The 22992-nt window shown below is 44.8% G+C and overlaps 1 protein-coding gene and 1 pseudogene across 1 annotated transcript; one reads left to right on the forward strand and one right to left on the reverse strand.

The window, feature by feature from the left end:
• The first annotated feature begins 3224 nt into the window (after positions 1-3224).
• Positions 3225-14895, forward strand: tspan12 (tetraspanin 12). The gene is made up of 9 exons (XM_036518077.1): positions 3225-3304; positions 3613-3814; positions 3919-4065; positions 4530-4612; positions 5859-5994; positions 9967-10032; positions 10922-11029; positions 11648-11791; positions 13986-14895. Exons 3-9 carry the CDS (start codon positions 4000-4002, stop codon positions 14295-14297), a joined length of 915 nt encoding a protein of 304 aa, XP_036373970.1. The 5' UTR covers positions 3225-3304; positions 3613-3814; positions 3919-3999; the 3' UTR covers positions 14298-14895.
• A 1011-nt stretch (positions 14896-15906) lies between these two features.
• LOC118770633 lies at positions 15907-16877 on the reverse strand (annotated as a pseudogene).
• Positions 16878-22992: the final 6115 nt, after the last annotated feature.

Below are 22992 nucleotides of genomic sequence, written 5' to 3' on the forward strand. Positions count from 1 at the left end.
CCTCTGGCTAAATAACACATTTAATGACTGGTAACAAATGGGATTTAATCTACGGTTTGCTTTGCAAAATAATAGAAATTGAACAGAAACAATGCTGAAACAACAGTAAAAAGAGAACACCTCTTCAAACATTAGCTATCTTACGTTACTCGGGACTTGCGTGTCTTTTATGGTTCTAAAAATATATTACTTTTATTTTTTAGTTTGGGTCATGTTTTTCCCTCTTTGTTCTTGGTTTTCCTTCTTTTCAGACTTCCAGCCTCAAGATAATGAGCATATCACTGTATCTACCCTTGACTGAACTATGCACATTTTCTTTAGGGGGTAGAGGGTTTTTTTAGACCAGTGTTTCTCAATCCTGCTCCTGGAGCCCCCCGTCCTGCATATCTTCAGTCTATCCTTGCTCCAAACACACCTGATTGAAATAATTAACATGCTCTTCATTAAAGCAGGTGTGTTCGGCTAATCAAAAGTGCCACTGACGAGTTCGGTCAGGTAGGTAGAGCAGGGGGGCCCCAGGAGCAGGATTGAGAATCAATGTTTTAGAGGGTAGGCCTACCCCTTGACAGTATAGGCCAGCGTTTCTCAAACCTCTCCTGGAGTACCCCCTGCCCTGCATGTTTTAGATATCTCCCTGCTCCAACACAGCTGATTCAAATGATCCACTCGTTATGAACTCCTGAAGCTGCTTAATAACAAACTGATCATTTGAATCAGCTGTGTTGGAGCAGGGAGAGATCTAAAACATGCAGGGCAGGGGGTACTCCAGGAGAGGTTTGAGAAACGCTGGTATAGGCTATCGCTAATCAGCCGTAAATTCGTTGGTTCTTTTTAACATGTAGTTGCAGCAACAATCCATGTGGTGTCTCTGTGGCTGCTTATCTCCAACTCATCGATGGTTATACACACTATCATCAATTAATCTGCAACTGGTCAAGCAAAAGGATACAATGTTTATGGGCAGCCGCTCATTAAAGTATACTTACAATGTAAATACATATACATACACTACATGTTACGCAAGGAAATCTTGCGAATACAATTAAATATAACAATGCAACAAATCTCCCACGGTACTCATAAAAGAAATGTTTTCAGCGCTTGTAAATAATTAGTCCTAATGGATGTCATGAAAGTGAAATCAACGGGAATTTCTTTGTTACTCAACATAGGATTAAATATAGGCTAGTGGTTTGATCACCATCTTGAGGTTGGGGAGATGAAATGCACGTATGGCAGGAGCCCACGGAGAAAAGCATATCTCATAGATATAGCACGCACAAATGCGATAGTCGTTACCTTTTCAATTATAGCATCTGAGTCATGCTTCATCTCTCATCCCATAATTACACCATCTAAATATCCAGTTGTCAGTTGATAATTATTCATAAAGAACATTTTCATTTCCCTTCCTTTCCAGTGAGCGCTAATTAATTAAAAGCATTACATCCCCATGATTTGACACGTTACATTTTCTATCATAGTGATTGTTACGAAACCCTGTCTTGCTCACTCGACAAATTTAAACCTTAATTAACACAACGTTTACAAGGAAACTTTTTACACTACCATTTAAAACCCATTGTATTATTTTTTTATTTAATTCAATTTGTTGATGTGCAATCAAATAGAAGAGAATAATCTTATTAGAGACACAAGACTGGAGGCAAACGCGTCAACATTCCTCTCTTCTGTGAATTGTGAGTGCATAAATTGTTTTAGTTCTATGTTCCTACAGAATTACATTTACTGTAGTCATTTAATGTCCATATAGCATAACATAGTAGTTATTAGAACTGAAAAAAAAAATAGAATAAAAGACTATATTCCTCTGGTGAGTTACATAAAGAGATACACCTTCACAGGTCTGTGTATTGTTTTATTATTATTATTTATTTTTATTGTTTTGTGACTTCACCTCAGTTACATTCAGGCCTTTGACACATTCGGAATTACTACAAAAGGCAGTGGCCACCTTGATGTTTTAACAAATATTATAATTTCCTTAATCCATTGTGTCAGCCTTGTCTATTTCATTAAATGGCCACTAATGAATACATGGGCCTTTCAATTTTGCTAATGGTATTGTGCATTGTCACTCTAAATCCTTAGTGTCATGTTTTATTGTTTTTCAGATTACTCTAAAAGCTTCTGTGGCCACGCTTATTGGCTCTTTGACAAAATATAAATTAAATAATATATATAGATTAAACAGCCCTGCTACAGAAATTTGTCTTCATTGGTATATGACGAAATGGCTTTAGAAGAAATGAAATCATTTATAAAATTATCATTAAAGATTACTGATAGTCGTCTACTTTGAGAAGTATTCATAATAAGAGAGTTTCCTAATGATGATAAATAAATAATTAAGTCTTTGTGTATGTGTGTGTGTAGGGGGGAGGGAGAGGCACTGTTTTTGTAAAAAAAAAAAAAAACTAACAATAATAATAATAAATCTGTTTCGGTAAATGTTCTAAATGTTCTTAACAGGCCATCTGATCTAAATGTTCCTAATAAAGTGATGGGACTGGCAACATTTCAACATTTGACTTTGATAGATACATTCATCATAAAATATACACTGCCCTGAGGTAAAGGAATACAGAATTGACCTGAATGCCTCGGCCATCAAGGAAGAATCATGTTCACTGCACACACAGAACACTTCGTACCACATTTATTCAAGAAGCTGCGGCAAAAGCCACTGAGTGTCATCAGTTCAATGAAAAATGAAGTTTGTAGGCCTATTTGAGCTTTCAAAGAGATGCATTAAGAGACTCAGGGATGATGCACTTAGCATCACAAGTGCATTTAAAACAATAAACTATAAACTATAACACTCTAAACTATGTTAAGCATTTCAGCCAGCTCAAACTTGATTGATTCTTAATGGAAAAACTACAGTTACTTTCAGCTGTTTACTTGTAAAGGGTAGTTTACATTGTATAGCCTACAGTACTGTCACTTTCAAGGAGAGAGTGGGGGAAGAGTTGTGCTTTCCCTTCAGACAATAACGCTCTCTTAGATTTGACCTCTTGACCAACGCATGCTATCTCCGCATCGGCAGATAGACGCCCACATTCCTTCTCTCTTGCGGTCTCGGATGGATCCCTCCAGTATTGAGCGCGAGATGCAGCCGCAATTGGCGGCTTGAGGCTCTAGGACCCAGAGGAACGCCCAAGAAGAATGGCAGAAAACAGATTGCGCGTTCACTCACTTGGGCTCCTTACATGTAAAACTTGAACTGACAGCACACAACAACCCTCAACGGTGGGAAGGCAGCTCCTGCAAGCGGTTATAGGTATTGTACAAAGAGAGTTTCATGCGGAGAGTGAGAAATTTCGCATTCTCCATGTTTCAACATTACTGAAACGCGTTTTTTCTTGGCGAACTTTAACTTTGAAATATTGCCGTGAGTAACTTCACATGCGCTGCGGAGGCAGTTTTTAGCACTCTTTTTTTACACTACTATTCGTTCTTTTTGGAGAGAATCGGAAGCATATTAGGCTACAGATATTATAACTGCGTGACATTCATTAATAGACTACTTTATGCACGATTCCCCTGCTAATTCTGTTTAATTATAATTATACATTTCATATATTGAAGTGGACCATATTTGCCGCGAGTGGTGATCGATTCCGATATATCAGCGCCACTGAGCGGTCATACGCGTTCTTCATCGTCTTGAAGAGCTGCAAAAGTGAGAGGACACCTGTTGTGGATGGCCTCTAAAACTTTCCACGGATATAGCATGATAAAACGAGACATCCCATTGAGTCGAGTTTAACGGATAAAGACATGTAAAACGGTACGTTCCCGAGGCATATCATTTTATATGCTACATAAATGTACATTTTTATTAAGCTGGACAAAATGATTTAATACTAACGGCTTCTTTCTTATTTATTTTAGTCCATATCGGCCAGTGGATTGTGCTGCTATGGTGAGGAGTGTTAAAATGCGGAGACTTGTCCTGCAGTTGCCGCACGCAGAATGGCTCGCGAGGACTCGGTAAAGTGCCTACGCTGCTTGCTCTTCGCTCTCAATTTACTCTTCTGGGTAAGAGAAGTCGGACGACGGAGCAGGTGGCGCAGTTAGCGCTCACGTTACACTTGACGGCCAAATTATCTCTCACAGTTCACGATGGCCCGCACTTCCAAGACCGCGGGACTTCTACGTTTATTTTCCTTAGTTTTCTTCCATTTCCCCTGCACCACACAGCTGGCGTCCGAGCTATGTCCAAACTGCGAGCTATTTACAGTTATTTAAATCTGATAAGCCCCGTGGGCTGATTTTTTTAGCTGCATAGAATTGTATCAATGTCGGTGAAACCAACAGTAGTCGTGCATTAGATTCAAACTACAATCTCTATGTGCGAAGCTCCTTATTTTTGTCAATGTACAGTTTTTACAGTGCACCTTTTGGGATGTTGTTTGTGAGAACAGATGTGAATGAAATCCAGGAAACTAACTGAAATGAGATTTTCTCAAATCTAAAACACTGTGCATTTCTTTTCCCCTCAGATAATGGCCATCTGTGTGCTGGGCGTGGCCGCATGGCTTAGGGATTACCTGAACAATGTGCTCACCTTGACCGCAGACACCAGGTGAGAAACACAGAGCAGGTGCAAGCTGGAGACTTGAGCCAGCAGGAATCTGGATGAAAGATAGGTTTGCTAGGATACCTGCAACTAAAGTCATAAAATCAGCAAGATTGGCAACTATCCAACCCCCCCCAGACATTTACTGTCTGTGGAGTTAAATTAGAGGTCTTTGGTATTTACAGTCTTTCATCATGTTACAGGGAGCTCATCGCATCTCTGATTACACCAAACCTCCATCCTAAATGGGCTTTATCAGTGGAAATGGATTGTCCATACTGCCAACTGTGCTTTAAATGCACTTAGTGGTGCAAAACATGCGTATGGAGGTCAGTGATTCACCACAAAACAATGCCTTTCTTTACAAATAACCTTGATTCTAGATGGGTTTTTTCCAGTGGAGGAGATATTTGGCCACGCAAACATGCCACAGCACTGATTAAACAGTAAATGCCTGCGGAGGAGTCCTTGCTGCTAAAATACTGAACAACTGCATGGTGGTCAGTGATTCACCAGCAAGGCATCATGGGTGTCTAACGGAGCCTCCCCTAGAGCTCGTTTCTCTTCCTGCCTGACAGAGGAAGTGGTGGTGGAAGGAGACGGGACGAGTGGGAGTTTTACTGGGTTACACCTCTCCCACGGTGTAGCTGTATCCCACAGCTCTCCAGCATAACTTCATCACACAGGTTAAGAGCCCTCCCCCGAGCCTCAGCTGTAAATTCTGGTTTGGAGAGAAGAGAGACCATCTCTCCACTGTGAAACCTGGTTGGAGAGAAAAGAGATGGTCTCTCCACTGTGAAACCTGGTTGGAGAGGAAAGAGAATGTCTCCCTGTTTTGAATTCTAATTGGAAAGGAGAAAGTCTCCCCACTGTAAATTCTGATGGGAAAGTCGCTCTGTTACAAATTTTAATACAAAAGAAGAGGCAAGCTGTCTGCAGTGAATTCTGATTGGACACGAGTGAGACAGTCTCTACACCATCAGTTTGGGTTGGACAGTAATGAAATGGTCTCTGCTCTGTAAATTGTGATCGGAGCGTAGAAAGAACAGACACACAAGCTCTTGCATTCCTGCAGGGTGTAATCAGAATTTAGTTGTAGCTGGAGTATTAATATTCTATGCTGAGAAAGAGAGGGAGGGAGAGAGAGAGAGAGAGAGAGAGAGAGAGAGTGTGTGCAAGGATGGATAGATAAATAAACAACAGGACTGCCAAGTAATGCTCTGGAATGACCCCCTCCCCTCTCTCTCCACAGGCTGGAGGAAGCTGCAATTCTCACATACTCCCCTGTCGTCCATCCAGTCATCATTGCTGTGTGCTGTTTTCTAATCATCGTGGCAATGGTGGGATACTGTGGGACACTGAAATGCAGTCTTCTGCTCCTATCCTGGGTACGTGTCTGTGTATTTGTGTATATTTGTGTGTGTGCGCCTGTGTGTGGTTGTGTGCATATTCTTCTTTGCCTGCTTACCAGTGTAAAAGCTCTTATGTTGCGCCTTCGTAGACTTTATGACACACTAAGGAGAATGTTTGCAGTGAACCATTCTGGTTTTGCCTGAGAGGGTATTCGTAGTCACACAAATATCTCTGTCGGGGAAGTGCACACTGCGAAATGTATTACACACTGCTGTTTCATCCATCGACTTACCTGTTGCTTCACCTGCACAGGTGTATCACAGATCTGAAGTAAACTCAGAGACAAATGTCAGGGGAAGGAGATTAGGTTGTCTGTCAGGAAGGCTGCAGCTGAAACACTGAACTAAGTCACTTCAAACGGCTCCACAAGCAGCTGAGAGACCTCAGTATGAAACAGACGCAAGCAGGTTCTCCATAAAGCAGCATTAACTCGTCCTCTAAAGCAGTTTTACTGTGCTTGTAAACTCCCGTAACTCCACATGCACCACTCTGATACCCCCTCCAGGGGCTCCATGTTGAATGTAGTCTTTATCTGCAGCGATATTTAAATGGTGCGGGGTATCCATCATGTCCAGTGGCTCACCGTCCCTGCGAACAGCTCTCGCGGTGGCACGGTGGCGTGGTGCACTCCCCATGATGACTGCAGCTGTAAAACAATTCATCTGGTGCTGTCACAGTGTCTGAGTTACAGCTCCTGGGGGGGCCGATGTATCGCCCCAAACCCCATGAATTACAAACCTGAGTCAACATATTTGTCACAGGCCAGGGAGGGGGGGGTGGAGATTGGCAGGACAGGAGCGTGAACGGGACCACCCATACATCAATCAGTGAGCGGCAGGGGCTTGGAGATTAGCCTGCTCATTCATTCAGCCCCTGCTGCCCTGTAATGCGGACACAGGGTGACAAACAGCGGCCTTTGCCGCTACAGGAGACTCTCCGAGCCTAATGCTGTGCCCCCGCCATGGGCTGGTGTAAAGACAAAGATGGCTAATTGGCAGATTGTTTGCAAGGCAAAACATGGTGCCGGTTCAGGAAGATGCACGCAGGTGAACCATCCAAGGGGCAGATGTGATAGCTTTGATGGATTCCTACGCTAGCAACTCTGCAAACGGGGTGTGAGAAACCGAAGCAAGCCGGGCGAGCGTGCAGCAGGGAGAGAGTCACATGGCGACAGCATGTGGAAAACACCATGGACCGTAATGGAATGTGACTTGGGAATTGGCCATTCAAAGCCCTGTAAGAGAGAGATTTACTGGTCTTCTAGCTCTGTGGTCACACTTATGTAAAAGTAATACATAAAATTGTACAGCACCAAGGATATATACATGTCTCTCTTTCTTTCTCTCTCTGTCCATATTGTATATTTTATATGTGTATGCAATTCCCTGCAGGTATTGTACAACATATTGGAATTGTGCAATATGACATAAAATGGACAAACCTATTCATATGAAAGGGTTGACAGTGGATATAGTTTAAATAAGCAACACATTCAGAAATATACTGAAAGATATATTTGGTACAGTCTTACGGCAGTTGTTAAGGGGCAGTTCTGTGTAGTTTGAGTCTTTGATGTTACAGGAGCAGGGTGGGGGAGGGGGGGTGAGTGACATTGTTCCTCCAACTCTCAGGTGTTTGGAGAGAACGGGGTGGAGTTCCTGTCTTCCCAGCCTAAAGTGGGGCCCGCCCAGCCCCACCTGCCTTGCTGCCGAGGAGCCCATTCTCTCTGCCGAAGGTCAGGCCAGTCCTCCGGCCCGGCCCCTGCCATTCTTGTGTTACAGGGTGACACAGAGTGGCAACAATGTTATCTTCCCGGGGACAATGGGCAGTGCTATTTATTTCAGCTGCCCGCCTGGAAAGGAGAGGAGAGGGCCCCGGCTCAGGTTGCTGGAGCACCCATTCACCAGCAGTCCCTTTCAGCAAGGAAGGGCCCTCAGACCACCCGGTCCCCGCAAGCATAAAGGAGGGGTTTGAGGATGTGGAGGGGGGCTGGGGGAGGGAGTAGGGGGGTGACAGAGGAGAAGCGGCAGCCGGTATGCAGGCCATTAAGGGCGCGTTTAAGATGAGTCAGAATTGGCCGCCCAAACCTAAGGACGAGAGCTTTCTCCGCTCTCAAGACAGTCTTCATTAAGAATGCAGGAACAGACAGTCGCGGGCGGGGTGACAGAGGTGCCCATGATCGATGCTAGGTTCTAAATAATCCTTGTTTAATGTGGGCCAGGAAAGTGGGATGGCACCGTTTTGGGAAAACTGGGACAGCCAGGGCAGGGTGGGACAGGGCGTGGGGTAACGTGCTGCGAGAGGATCGGGAGCCTTTGTTTCTCATCAGAGCTACCAGCAGGCTCTCAGACCCCCTGTCTCACCTCACTATGTCTCTCTCTTATTCTTTTCATCTCTTGTTCTCTCAGTTTCAATTAAAAATTGTTTAATGGCATGATAGTTATTTTGTACTTACCAAGCATAACAGTTCATAACAAAAACCAACAATGGTTAGTGTTGTTTCTTTCACTGTCTTTTCCTTTTTTCTCTGCCTGCCCTGTCCCTGTTTGCATGATTTACCTGAGGGAAAATAGATTTATTGTCAAATTCAACAGAACCTGCCCATTATTAGTCTTTCCTGACCTAGTAATATGTGTACATTTCTGCAGAGAATTTGCACACAGTGTCCCTTTAAAGTAAATTGTGTCCTGCAACAGAGGAAAGTTAAAGGTTATGGCCCCTCTTTCTCACTCTGGAAGTCCTCTTGTTCCAGTGAGATGGTCAGGACCTGCATGGGTTAAAAAGCTCCCAGTTCCATCTCCCTCGCAGACAGAGGTGCAAAGGGGGGTGCTTTTGGGTTTGGGGCCTGTTTTGTTTGGATCTGCCTGCCCTACATGGGCCGAGGTATTAGCGAAGCTGCAGCTGAGCCGTTTGCCTGATGCAAATATTTGGAGTTTCCAAATAAACATCCTGAGCAGCTCAGTGTGGCCGAAAGTCCATGGGGGCCTGACCATTTGTCTGGATGCGCCAGGGGAACAGACATGAGCAGGGGGACAGACACACACTGGGGGACAGACATACAGTACACTGGGAAACAGACGTACTGGGGAACAGACATATGTTGGGGAACAGGCGTACTGGAGAACAGATGTACTGGGAAACAGACATGTACTGTAGAACAGACATACTGGGGAACAGACGTACTGGGAAAGATGTACACTGGGGAATACATGCATTGGGGAAAAACATATACTGGGGAATAGATGCACTGGGGAACAGACGTACTGGGAACAGACATGTACTGAGGAACAGACATGTACTGGGGAGTAGACATCTGTGGGAAACAGACACACTAGGGAACAGACATCTATAGGGGAACAGATATGCACTGTGAAACAGACTCTCACACACTCACGGCTCTGACATTTTCATAGGTCTCGCACTCACAGCTCTTACACTCTTTCACCCCTCACACTCGCCGCTCTCAGACTTTCACGGTTTTCACACTTGTGTCTCTCACACTCATGGCTCTCACACTCTTGCGGCTTTCACACTCTGACAGCCCTTACACTCTCACGGATCTCACAGCTCTTACACTCCCACCCCTCATAATTTCACATGTTTATCGCCTCTCCAAATATCGTAGATGTGTTTATGTGCTTATAAACCCAGCATTGGCAGCAGGAGTGCTGTGTATCTGCTTCCATTCCTCCCTCCCATCTCTGAGACCTGCTGTCCCACTGCACATCTCTGCATCACCCCCTCCTCCATTAAAGGACATACTCATTTCCCAGTGCTAACCTGAAAGTGTGTGGGTCCCTGGTATCTCTGACACTCCCATTCACTCCAGCAAGCAATTCTGTGTCAACATCCCCTCAACTGCCTCGACAAACCACAAGAAAGGAGGCCACTGCAATGACACTAGAACCAAAGGCAGGGCCATCTAATGAAGTGTTTGTTGTCCTCAGTACTTCGGATGCCTCCTGGTTATCCTCTGCGTGGAGCTGGCCAGCGGAGTTTGGACCTACGAAGAGGTAAATATGAATGAATGTTACCTCAAATGTTACCTTGGAAGATTGCCTAAAGATGCTTTCTGCTATCAGGAATGGCAGCCACCTCGTTAACAAAGAGACCTAACTAATGTACCTCAAAACAAATATGGCTGACAGCACCAGGTGCACTAGTAATGTGCAAACTTATTATAACGGCAAAGTGGTACACTAAGGTGTTTGGAAAGGATCAGAGTCAATTAGAGGAGTAGCCTGAACCCTGGGGAGAAAAGGCTAAGTACACAGTGAATACAATGGCCTCCCCTGCCCTGTGGTATCTACCCCTGGGGCAGGACCTTATCTGTGGAAAATGCTTTGCACACTGCTCCTCCAGCTTTGATCTGCAGCCAACTGCTCATCTGACCAGGCGCGACACACTCTTATCACAGGGTCCTGAGTTTATCACAGAGTCTCGCTAACACCTGAGGGGGATTCACCTGGTTGCAGGGGCCATGTGATCGCCCCAGGCTCCTTAGAACAGTGGTGAGAGGGTGGGACATGGGTCTGGGTAATGGTTAATGTGCTTCTAATCAGAGTGTCTTTAGCACTTCCTGAATGGACAGGGGCAAAGAACTAGCCCCAGGGGATGCTGGGTGATTAATGAGGAACAGGAACAGCGTACATGATTGTTCTATGTGTAGATTTAGTAAAAATACTGTCTTGCTGATGAAAATAACTTACTATGAGCAATTGAGCGTCCTTAATAAAGAGGTCAATGGTGTGGTGGTCGTAGCTCACTTTTAAAGGGCCGTGGTAGACACAGCTGAGAAATGCAGAGAGGGAAGTTAAAATTGCGGATGAATTAACCAGGTACTGTGTACGTACGAGGGGGTAGTTTAATCAAACCCTCCACTGGCTTGTTTGTGGATTTCAGCCTCCCATCCTGAGGTCAGACATGATCAGCCTGAAGTCCCGCATGCCCAACTATGGCCTCCCGCGCTACCAGTGGCTGACCCAGGCCTGGAACTTCTTCCAGACAGAGGTGAGAAGGCATGTGGCGCAATCACTCGGTGGTTGTTTGGCACACTAAGGCTTGGGCCTACACTGACATACAGTGGGTACAGATTGCCACAAAGGTACAGGTTTCTGTATTGTGTTTTTCATTTGTGTAGCACAAGTCGGTATCCAGGATCTCGTGCTGCATGTTGAAATCAGGATAGATACCGTGTTTTTACCAGATCAGATTGTCATGAAGTGGAGTGTGTACTGGTCAAATGCCATCTGGGATTTGAAACTAAATCCTTCAGGTCAGTCCAATGGTCAGTCAGCAGTCTCACCCACCATCAGTGATGTTGCCTGGAGTGCTCAGCCTGCTGATGAAAGTGTTTTAGTGTCTGTAGCTCAGGGTGCTGTATATTTCTCTCAGTGTAAGCATCATGAAGCAGAGTTGTGAATGTGTTGTGTCTCAGTTTTAGTGTCATAGGGTGGTAAGTTGTGCATGAATGTCTCAGTTTCAGTGTCCTGGGGTAAAGAGAGTGAATGCGTGTTTCAGTTGTTGGATGCATGTTGGTAAACCGCTCTCGGTGTTCAGAGGTGCTTGCGTGTGGCTCTTGGTGCATGTGCCTCGGGGCAGAGCTATGACTGTGTGCTTGTGTCCCAGTTTAAGTGCTGCGGGGTCATCTATTTCACCGACTGGCTGGAGATGACGGAGATGGAATGGCCGCCGGACTCCTGCTGTGCCAAGCAGTACCCGGACTGCGCCCACCAGGCCCACTACTGGGACCTGAGTGACCTCCATCAAGAGGTAAGGGGTGGGGCACACCCTCTACCCTTTTGGCTTTTAACCGTCCACTGCCACCAAGAGGTGCAATCACCTGCCTCTTGCATTGCTTATAATAGATATTCTACACCAGATATTCAGCTACCTGTTCCTCACACTGAAAGTTCTTCTTGCTGCTGTTGTTGATGACCTATACATTTTTTGATTTGTTGGCTGTTTATGAACATTCCTGAAGGGCCGTGGTCTAAAATGGAACATCTGTAACTAGCACAGCAATGCAAACTAAACTGGAAACTTCTGTTGCCAGTCAGAGCCATAACAAGGCAGTGCGGAGTATGGAGTGGATGTAGGACCTGAATATGTGGTGATAATGAAGAGTATCTTATGTGCTTCTTACCTCTGGGTTACTCTCACTCATCTCTGAACTAAACAAACCTTACCTCGGAGACTTAGAAAATCAGAAAACCTCCACAGTAACATCACACATGCAACTGACACTTGACCTCAGTCGTCTCTGAGCTCCACTGCCCATGCCAGCAGTTATGCAGGGGTAGGTTTCATGAAGAAACAGCAGTGCTGCTGAAGCAAGTATGTGCAGAGCAGGTGCCCCTCTGAAATAAAGTAAATGAAATAAACTTTCTGCAAATTTGAGCAACTATGGACCTCAACATCCATGTTCCACATTTGAGCAACTATTCTCAGCTTATTATGTGAGGGAAACATACTGATTCATGGTGCTCTTGGGTTAAAAGTTGCAGGCTTTTTTTATGAGAAATTTTTGAGGCCATTGACAGATTTCGGTAGTCTGCCTCCTGCAGTACAGGAGAGATACTTTCCTCTCTGAGTAACCTTGTTCTGATTCCCACTGCAAAATACCCAGAGGAAGTTGTGAGTCTCCTCTCTCTCATTTTGCTCTCTCTCCTTTCCCTAGTGAATCTGGCCTTATGGAGATTTCTGTATAAGGAGGCATGATGAGTGGTGCAGCACACTCATTCCACCATAGGGCTTGAACCAGTCTAGAGCCCTAAGTTCAGATGCCCCTGTGGTTTCCCATTGTTATTTTTGGGCTGGCCTGTGCCAGCTCAGCCCGCTAGCTCTGCTGGTGGTGGCCAACATCCGAGGGAGGCCATGGGCAACACAACTAAGGATAAAACAGAGGCAAGAAAAGGGCACTTTGCCACAGCCCGTTGCAGGAAACAATCGGAGATAGCCAGTAAGGTGGCACCCAGTTTATTGCAGAAAATACTTGAACTGCAGCTCTAAATTGCAAGTAATGCCTCAGAAAAAGCAGTTGTGCTCTGCCAGGCCAGCCAGCTTTGGTTCACTCTCACACCAGCCTGGTTCCAGGTCTGCAATGGGAAAGGGGAACTATTGACCGAAGTTGCTCAGTTTCATTACTTCCTGGAAGGGTTCATTTTAATTTGCGAGAGCTAAATGTATTCACCTATGATCGAGGCCATTCCGCATGTTAGTTAACTTAATAAATTCACAACAGTCTGTTTCCAATGTCAAGTTCAAGTGTTTTTTTGGCATCAAATTACCTGAAGTGCTTTTGGGGGGGGAATCTATACAAAGCAATTAGAGGCAATCATGGGCTTGAGGCCTTTCTCCGAGTCTGCTCTCTTGCCAGGTAGTTGAGACAGAGTGCAGGTATTACTGTTTCTCGGCTCCGCAGATGAGTCGCACTGACAGCAAGAGGGAGGAGATCAGCTGCTAAAACAGCATACACACATGCACACATGCACGCAGGCGTACACGGCAGGGGGCGTAGGCAGTCCCTGAGCGTAGCTGGGTGGGTGGAAGAGAGCGCATTCCGTGTGTACTCTCTCACAGCTGTGCCAGATGTTGGGGTCAGAACCTCACATACAAACAGGGGAGTGCTGCTACTGCAGAGGCACGGTGGGAGAGAGAAGGAGAGAAAGAGTGGCAGGGAGAAAGAGAGACAGGGTGGGAAAGAGAGAAAGAGAGAGAGGATGAGGAAAAGAGAGAGAGGGAGAGAGAGACAAAGAGGGAGATGCAGCCAAGTGAGGAGGAGAAGAAAAGGAGTGCTGAGACATATACCTCACATGTTGACAAATCTTTTCCATTATCTGTACGATTAACATTTGGTGTATATTGTTTTCTGTATACTTGTCTACATATGTACGTGCCTGCGTGTTTGTGTGTGTGTGTGTGTGTGTTTGTGTATGTGTACGTGTGTGTGTGTGCATGTTCGCAGGGCTGCGGTCCGAAGATCTACAGTTTCATCCGGGGGACAAAGCAGCTGCAGGTGCTGCGCTTCCTGGGTGTGTCCATCGGCGTGTCCCAGATCCTGGCTATGACCCTGACCGTCACCCTGCTCTGGGCGCTCTACTATGACAAGAGGGCCCCAGACCCTCCCGAGCAGGGCGCGCCCTCCGTTGACTCTGCCCCGCACTCGCCCTGTCAGCTTGAGGAGATGCCCAAACCCAGCCCCGCCAGACCCCCAGAGACCTGGGCCCTGGCCCTACCCAACGGCCACACACAGTTCGAGATGGAGCAGATCTCCTAGCACTACCACAACTACTACCATAGAAACTGAGAAATATACAGAGTGGCTGCTTCACAATACCACTTCCGCAGAAACAGGGCAGTTTCTTTTCAATACCACCATTACCATAGAAACTGAGGATACAACAGAGTGGTTACCCTGCGCTGCTACTGCAATAGAAACAAAGGATGAACCAGAGCTGCTGCCATGCTCCATGTTTGCCACAGAGACTGAGAATGCAATACAGTGTCAATGGAGTGGCCTGCCCTACCAGTACCATAGAAACAGAAGATAAAGTGTTGGCATGGACCACCACTAGCATAAAAACATGAGGATGCCATAGATTATAGAGTGGCTCTCCCACCATAGAAACTGAGGACACAGTTCAAGAGTTCAAAGAGGCAGGTCTCCAAGGCTGTCACTACTTCCATGGAAACAGGGGGAAACAGAGGGATTTTTCCTCATGAACTGACTGAATATAACAAGTGGACGTCTTAATATCTTTCCTTGAGGTGTGCAATTCAAGGGGGAAGCACATTTTTAACCAAGCTGCTGTCAAATCTAAGGTGGAGATGAAGTTGGAAAGGGGGACAATCAGCTCTTTAAAATGTCTTAATTTAACAGTGCTGTGAAATACTGAATGTTTGATGTCAAGAATAGTATTTTTCCCCTTTGTTGTTTAATGTAAAAGAGGAGTGTGTGGTGCAAGGTAAGAGGGTCTACTGTATGACTTCACTTTGTTTAGCAGGAGTTTCCACTTGTGGGACATGAGCTCCATACTGAGGTCCTAACTGCATATTGTCCATATTGTGAGTTCACATGTTTAATACAATGTGTTTAACATTGAGCAAAAACATGGCAGAGTGTCATGTCTTTGTGTGTCACTGCTTCCTTGTCACCTCAGTTTTAGCATCACGTGACCCAACTCCCCCTGGGGATGTGGCTTTGTTAAGTGGAAGATGGCTGTCAGAGGGATGACGTGTACAGATGGATATATACAATGTGATATGTACATTATGAGGTCAGTAGTTATGGACAAATTTACAGATAGATGTATACAGTTGATATATACAGCCAATCACATAACTATCTCAGCATGCAATAATCTTTCTGACACAGGATGCTACTGAGCTGGATCTCCACTGAGGAGGGGGTTTTACCAAGCTAAGTACATTTACATTTACATTTATTTATTTAGCAGACGCTTTTATCCAAAGTGACGTAGAAAAGTGCATACAGTAAGTATAGCGACAGTACGGGGACAGGATGTGTACAGTTCCACAATGAGACAGTAGTTCTCAGTTGAGAGCAGGGTCTGTTTGAGGACACAGTACTATCCAATTTTACAACTACAGGGTATAGGGCAACTAATAAGATGCACCTTCAAACTTCAAACTTCAAACAGCAACTTCAGCTTCAACAACTTCAAACAGCGCAATGAGTGCCAGAGTAAAGGCGGTGACAAGAAAACAATACACAAAAAGCACACAGCAATTTACAACAGCAGAGATCTGGTGGGGGGCAGCGATTGTGTGATGGGTCAGTCCAGGTAGAGTCTGAAGAGATTCTGTAGCGGGACAGGGAGTTCGTTCCACCACTGGGGAGCGATGAGGAGGTGAAACGCCATTGCCTAGCAGAGCGAGGCTTTGTCCGTGCAAGGAGCAAGACATCCAGTTGCTGCTGAGCGCAGGGGCCGGGCAGGTGTGTAGGGTTGGATGAGGTCTTGGAGGTAGGTAGGGGCTGTCCTGCTGATTGCAGAGAAGGCGAGGGTCAGGGTCTTGAATCTGATCCTGGCAGCGACAGGAAGCCTGTGGAGGGATTTAAGCAGGGGAGTAATGTGGGAGAATTTGGGGAGGTTGAAGATTAGTCGGGCAGCTGCGTTCTGGATGAGCTGCAGAGGCTGGGTGGTGCAGGCTGGGAGGCCTGCGAGGAGAGCGTTGCAGTAGTCCAGTCAAGGGAGCACTGTGGCCTGGATAAGGAGCTGTGTGGCGTATGTTGTCAGGAACGGACAAATCCTGATGTTGTGGAGGAGGAATCGGCAGCCCCGTGACGTGCGAGCAATGTGCTCCTTGAAGTCCAGGTTGCTGTCGAGGATGATGCCCAAGCTCTTTGCTGACTGAGAGGATGGTATTATGTGCCATTGACGGTGATGGAGAGATCTTGCAGGGGGGAAGGGCAGGCTGGGATGAAGAGTTCTCTTTTTTTGAGGTTCAGCTTCCGATGGTGGGATGACATCCATTTGGAGATGTCAGCCAGGCATGCGGAAACTCTTTCGTGGACCTGGGGGGTAGAGGGAGGGAAAGAGAAAAAGAGTTGGATGTCGTCAGCATAACAGTGATAGGAGAAGCCGTGTGATTTGATAACTGAGCCAAGTGAGTTGATATAAATTGAGAAGAGTAGGGGTCCCAGTACTGAACCCTGTGGAACTCCTGTAGTGAGTGGGGTGGGTGCAGAGGTGGAACCTTTCCAGTAGATCTGGGAGGATCTACCAGTCAGGTAGGACTTGAACCAAGAGAAGGCGGTCCCAGAGATGTCCATCTCTGACAGCTTTGATATTAGTGTCTGGTGGTTGACTGTGTCGAAAGCAGCAGAGAGATCGAGGAGGATGAGGACAGATGACAGGTCGGAGGCTCTAGCAGTGTGGAGAGCCTCTGTCACTGCCAGGAGTGCAGTTTCCATTGAGTGGCCAGCTCTGAAACCTGACTGATGGGGGTCCAGGAGGTTGTTCCTGAGAAGAAAGGGGGACAGTTGGTTAAGTACTGCATGTTCCAGGGTTTTGGAATGAAATGAGAGGAGAGATACCGGTCGGTAGTTTGTAACATCTGATGGGTCAGTGGATGGTTTCTTCAGGAGTGGCGTGATCAGAGCTTTCTTGATGTCTGTGGGGACAATACCAGAGATTAGTGCGGTGTTGATGAATGAGGAAAGAAATGGGCGATCTCATCAGATATAGATTGGAGTAGAGTAGAGGGGATGGGATCCAGAAGGCAGGTTGTGGCATGGTGGTCTGTGATGAGTTGAAGCACTTCCAAGTCTTTGAGTGGCATGAAAGAGGACAGATGGTTGATGCAGTTGGTCGTGGTGGTCAAGGGTGTTGTTGAGGGTGTGAAGGAGTCCCGGATGCTGGTCACCTTTTTCTCAAAGTAAACCCTGAAATCATTGGCAGAGAGGAGAGAGGGGGAGGGAGGAGGAGGGGGTGAGCAGAGGGTGGAGAAGGTGGAGAAAAATTTTTTGTGGGTTAGTTATGTTAGCTGGAGGCCAGGACGAGGGGCCAAAATGGGAACCAAACAGTAACGTGTCTCAGAAGATGTTTTGATCCAGGCAGTAATGACAGTGTGGTATGCTAGGTATTAGGGCGTGAGTTAATCGTTTAAATGTATTTCTAGAAGCAATGACGTGAGTGCAAAATTCACAGGCTCAGCTCCCTGGCCACCTCTGTTGAGGTGAGGTTTGCCTTTGATGACAGATATATGACATCCACAGCTGCAGAGAGCAAAGACACCATTATGGTGATGTATGGGTGACACAGTAATATGCTTCTATACAAGCACTGCAACTCCTAGGAGAGGCATGCATAATTATCTAGTAGTAATATACAAATATGTGCTACTTATCCATACAAAACTGAAACATATTGTCATCTATAGAAATATATCCTTCAGCACAAGAATATATGGCAGATACATCTACAATATATTAATGCAAAGCAGAAGAATATCACAACATACCAAAATGACAATAATTTGCATATAATGATACATTCAATATACAGACTGCACAAAAATATATTCTCTGAAATATATTCTCAGTAAATTATTTTTGTATGGGTTGGGATATAAATCAAGTTAACAGCTTTTAATGGGGTGGTATGGTGGGGAGCAAAGGCCACCCAATAGAGACTTTTTATTTGGCTTTAAGACAGATGAGCTCAGACAGTGCCTCAACTGCAGTTAATCTAACCACATTTTACTGGTGTTTAATGCCATTTCATCAGCAAACTACTGAACACAAAAAGTGAGAGATGATCACCTCAGGGCTCCAGGCAAAAACAAATATCTAGGAGCCACTGGCTCCTAAACCCAAAATATTTAGGAGCCAAATCAAATTTTCAGGAGCCAAAATATAGCGATGTCATATGCTATATTGTTAAAGGGCTGCCTCACATTGCCTTTTCTTTCCCCTCTGTACTGTCTGCCTTTGTTTGCTCTGCCTTCCATAGTCTACACAATGTATTCTTTACATACACAATATGTTCAATATTCAATATACTGCAGTCATATTACCATAAATACTTAAATGTCCAGTCTTATTATTATTTATTTATTTATTTATTTTTTATTCAACTATGTACAATTAGTTGTTTCCTGTTTGTTCAGGCTCAGAGTCCGTATCTCCCACCACCACCATGTCAGTCTTGCTTAGCCAGCCAGTGTAGTTAGGTCTGTGCCTTCTTTTGCTTGCAGACAACCAGCGCTTCACACTGGGCTCTGGGTCAAACTGTTCAAGTGAGGGGCCCTCAGTACTGATCCTCACCAAGTCTTCCAGTGTTGTAACACTTAGGGAACTGCGTACTTTTGACTTGATTCTATTCTGTGCCGAGGATCCTCTTTCGCACTGAGCTGCAGATATGGGAAGCACCAGCACAATTTCAACTACGTGAAGAATGTTCTTAAAATCTGTGCAGAATGGCTCCTTCTTTAGCGTCACTTTCCATAACTCAGTGTATGTCTTATTCATGAACTGATCTTTCACTAATGTTTTCAGCATTCTCCATTCCCTTTGGACAGCTGTAACATCTGTAACCATTGTAGTTTGTGTGCTTGCAAAAGCTACAACGTGAGATTGTTTAATTACCAAGGATGGCATTTATCGATTTAAATTACATTAAATGCTCATGACACATCACAGCTTTTGTGAGGTCTGTGTTCCAAACATTATTGTTCACTGCACTCATCCTAACCTAAAAGTTTATTCTCAGTAATTTAAATCGATTTAACTAAATTTAGCTCTGTTTTGTAATTTGAGTTTTGTAACACAAAAAAGCTATGTTCTCTTAAATGTGAAACATTTAAGAGAAAGCTTTGAGATTACTTGCCACTTAATTATTCAAATCGCCATCCTTGTTGATTAAACAATCTCATGCTGTAGCTTTCGCAATAGCACACAAATTTCAGACAATCTGCAGTCTTTCACGAGCATAATCATTTATTCTAACTACGCGAATGGTGTTGATTCTTCTGTGAATTATCTGGCTGGGTTTGAACGGGCAGGGAGTGAGAAAAAGTCTGATATTTTTCATTTGCGCATTTCGTTTACTTGCCATATGGCTAATGTTAGCTAACCACGCAGTTAGCTACATCTAACTTCTAAATTCACCGTTCATGAAGTCAACACTTCAAATTTTTAACCCGATAAACGTGACGTTAAACTATCTTCAACCACTGTTTCTGTTCATCTGTACAGTCGACGCTTCAACCACCGCAGGACAGGGGTGCAGAGAAGTTTGTGTATCCGTATTTGTGAAACCGTAGGGGTTCACGCGATAGGGCAGGTAGAGGAGGAGTTCAGTACACAAAACGTATGGCCATTTCTATTTTTTTTTTCTTGTGGGTAATGGTGGCCACTGGTGACTGGCAGAAAAAAATGGTCGCAAAATTTAAAAATTAGTCGCATTGGCAACCATTTTAGTCGCCATCTTGGAGCCCTGCACCTGCAGAAGGATGGCTTTTGATGTTGTCCTTCAACAGCTGTGATGAGAAAGTTGGTGTTGTTTGTGTGTGTCCAATGATGAGGACAAACCTTGAGACGTGCATGCATGGTAATGGCTGCTATTTTGTGTGGGGACCTCAACATCCATGTTCCACTGTTCCACAGAGCTGTCTCCGGCCCTCCTGCCAGCTGGACTGGGCATGCCTCCATTCTGATTGGCTTTTTTCTATCTGTGCTTCTTTATGGCCATTCTCTGTGGATTGTGGATAGAGGGTGAGCTTGTGATGTACACACAGATTTTCCAGACAATCTCAAAGGATCAGCGTAACATGTGATACAGTGTATCCCCTCCCCACTGATGCTGCACCCTGCCCCATTTTTATGCTGTGAAGGATGGGATTTGCTAAGGAGGGGTGGGTGGAGAAGGGTGGAGTTCAGTATACAAACACATGTTGTTTTCTGGTTTCTGTCTCCCTCCCCCCTCTGACTGGTCATTCATTGTCAGATATGCTTCCCTTATGTGACAGTATGCTGTACATTCTTTCACTGGATCGTACTGCGTTCTACACTCTTTCCCCATGAGCCTGTGTCGTACTGCATTCCTCTGTGCTGTACACTCTTTCCCTATGTGTCAATGCACTGCCAGCTCATTCATTATGTGAGTGTGTTGTACACACTTTCACTGTGCGACAGCATGCTGTGCACTCTGTCACTGTGTGAGTGTGGGCCAAACACTTTGACCAATTCAGTGTGCTGTACACCTTTTAATTGTGACTCACTTCACGCTACACTCTTTCCCTGTGTGTTAGTGTGATGTACAGTCATTCACTGTATGGCAGTGTGTTGTATGCTCTTTCACTCTGTCACACTATGCTGCACACTCTTCCCCTCCGTGGCAGCCCTGTGCTCTCTCTGTTTGACAGTGTGCTTTAGACGGTTTCCTGTCAGAAGTGGCCACGGTTTGGGCTATGGCAGATTTATGTGTCTTTTGTTGTTCTGTTTCCCTAAGTTGTTTATTTTCTGTCTTCAGGGACCTTCCCTGGAATAGACAGCTGAGTTTACACCAAGCCCTGTGGACACAAGCAAAATCTGCCCTGCTCTGGATACATCCATGTTACAGCATTCAGACGCTGCCGGTATATCCTACAGGGACAGAGCCCTGCATTTTACATTTCAGAATACAGCCTCTCTCTCTCCCTCTTTTTCACACACACACACACACACACACACACACACACACACACACACGCACACACACACACACAAAGAGCAACAGCAGCAGCAAACAGTAAAACGAACCAGTGGCGGAAATAAAACTATTAACCTCTACCCTCCTAGTAAAAATAGCCCAAGCAGAAATAGACTCCATGGTGCTTGTATAAGTCCCGGGTCAATTTACGTCCCCCTCTGCATGCCATGTGCAGGCTTGTCCAAAAGGCGCAGCAGTTGCATGTCCAGGCAAATATCTCAGTCACGGTTCCAAATGAAAAATATGCCACTGTGGACACACAGACAGGGGGACAGAGCTTTCTGTTCATATGTATGGACTGAACGGGTCTGATGCAACCCTCCTTGCACCCAGCATCGGCAAATAACTCTATGCAGGGAGTATCTGGGGTGACGAGACGGAATTAACTCTGGGGGGGGGGGTCTGTGGCATGAACCTACATTCCACCTCCTCTGTAGACCAGGGTCCCCCCACCGACTCGAATATGATGTTTCTTCCTGTAAGGTGCACTTCTGATAAAAGCTGGACGACTCCCAACGCCAGATAATAGTTTTCAAAAATCAATAACGAGACAGAAGCACACTAAATACACTGGGTCTGAGATGAGAGACATGAGATATAGCTGTCGTGTCAGACACCAGTGCTGCTTCTACTGTCCCTTCCATGCCTTCAGGCTTTGGTCTGATGGGGCCTGCAATGCTGCTTCAGAAACATTAGCGAATGACAGGGAGACTCAGAGTGCACTTTCAAACGATCATTCATTTCAAAACATCTTTTATTCCCAGTAAAAGAAGACAATGTCAACACAAAATGTTTTTTTATCAGTATTTTAATAGAACAGTGAATTATTTCCTTTATGTATAGACCGCACGACTGAACAATTTATTGATTTGCTTTTTCTAGTTCATCAATATATATATTTCAAATATCTCGTCCTTAACACAAGCATGTTGTAACAAATTGAAAATAGTAATTACCATTATCATAATTTCTTGAATTTACATAATCTTATGTACATTAAATACATCTTTTTAAAGTTTCTTGGGTTCTGACATATAAACAAAAACCAGAGATCAGTCCCTTTCCTGGTACAATAAAAAACAAACTCTTCAAGGACTGCATGCAGTTTTTTAACTCTTAGAAAAAAAAAAACTTAATTGTTCAAATCCTGTGAATCCAACTTCTAAAATAAAAGACCAGAAGCGGCAGTTTAAATAATTTAAAAACGACTGACTGATATAAATATTTACTACACAGATGAACAATTTACAGCACGTGTGCACTAAACACGGTCGCTAAGGTTTTTTTTTACAGCTGAAGAACAAAGTAAAGTTTCATTACCCATACACAACAATCTGATTTAAAAAAATATTTTGTGTTTCTCTATTTTTCTCCCAGTGTGACAGACATCTGCACAAAATCCTCATGGCGTAATTCACACCAGTCAGACAGTCATGGAAATGTTATCCTTATCTCTGGCACCAAGAAGGGCGGTGACACATTTGTGGAAAGCCGAGTCAAACGTGAACGTTATTGCAACTATGTCTTACCACTCTAAATCTGGTTAGGGTAAAAGCATTTGATTTCAAATCTCAAAGGACAACAGAATACAAGAGAAACGACAGTATAGGTTTGGTATTTATCATGTACTGTGATTAATGAACACATGTACATTGATGTGATGTGTGTGACTCACCTGCGATCACAAACATTGATGTTTGACACCCGCAGGAGTGATATAGAGGCCTGAAGGCTGTGCCTCAACATTTTGTTTCAATT

This window comes from Megalops cyprinoides, chromosome 23 (assembly GCF_013368585.1).
Source record: "Megalops cyprinoides isolate fMegCyp1 chromosome 23, fMegCyp1.pri, whole genome shotgun sequence".
Lineage (NCBI taxonomy): Eukaryota > Metazoa > Chordata > Actinopteri > Elopiformes > Megalopidae > Megalops > Megalops cyprinoides.

What these genes read in the sequence shown, in the direction of transcription:
- tspan12 (XM_036518077.1), top strand. Translation starts at nt 4,000, where the DNA reads ATGGCTCGCGAGGACTCGGTAAAGTGCCTACGCTGCTTGCTCTTCGCT. An exon ending in GTCTTCTGCTCCTATCCTGG is followed by an intron (nt 5,995 to 9,966) that starts GTACGTGTCTGT and finishes TGTTGTCCTCAG; the next exon opens with TACTTCGGATGCCTCCTGGT. An exon ending in TGAGTGACCTCCATCAAGAG is followed by an intron (nt 11,792 to 13,985) that starts GTAAGGGGTGGG and finishes GCATGTTCGCAG; the next exon opens with GGCTGCGGTCCGAAGATCTA.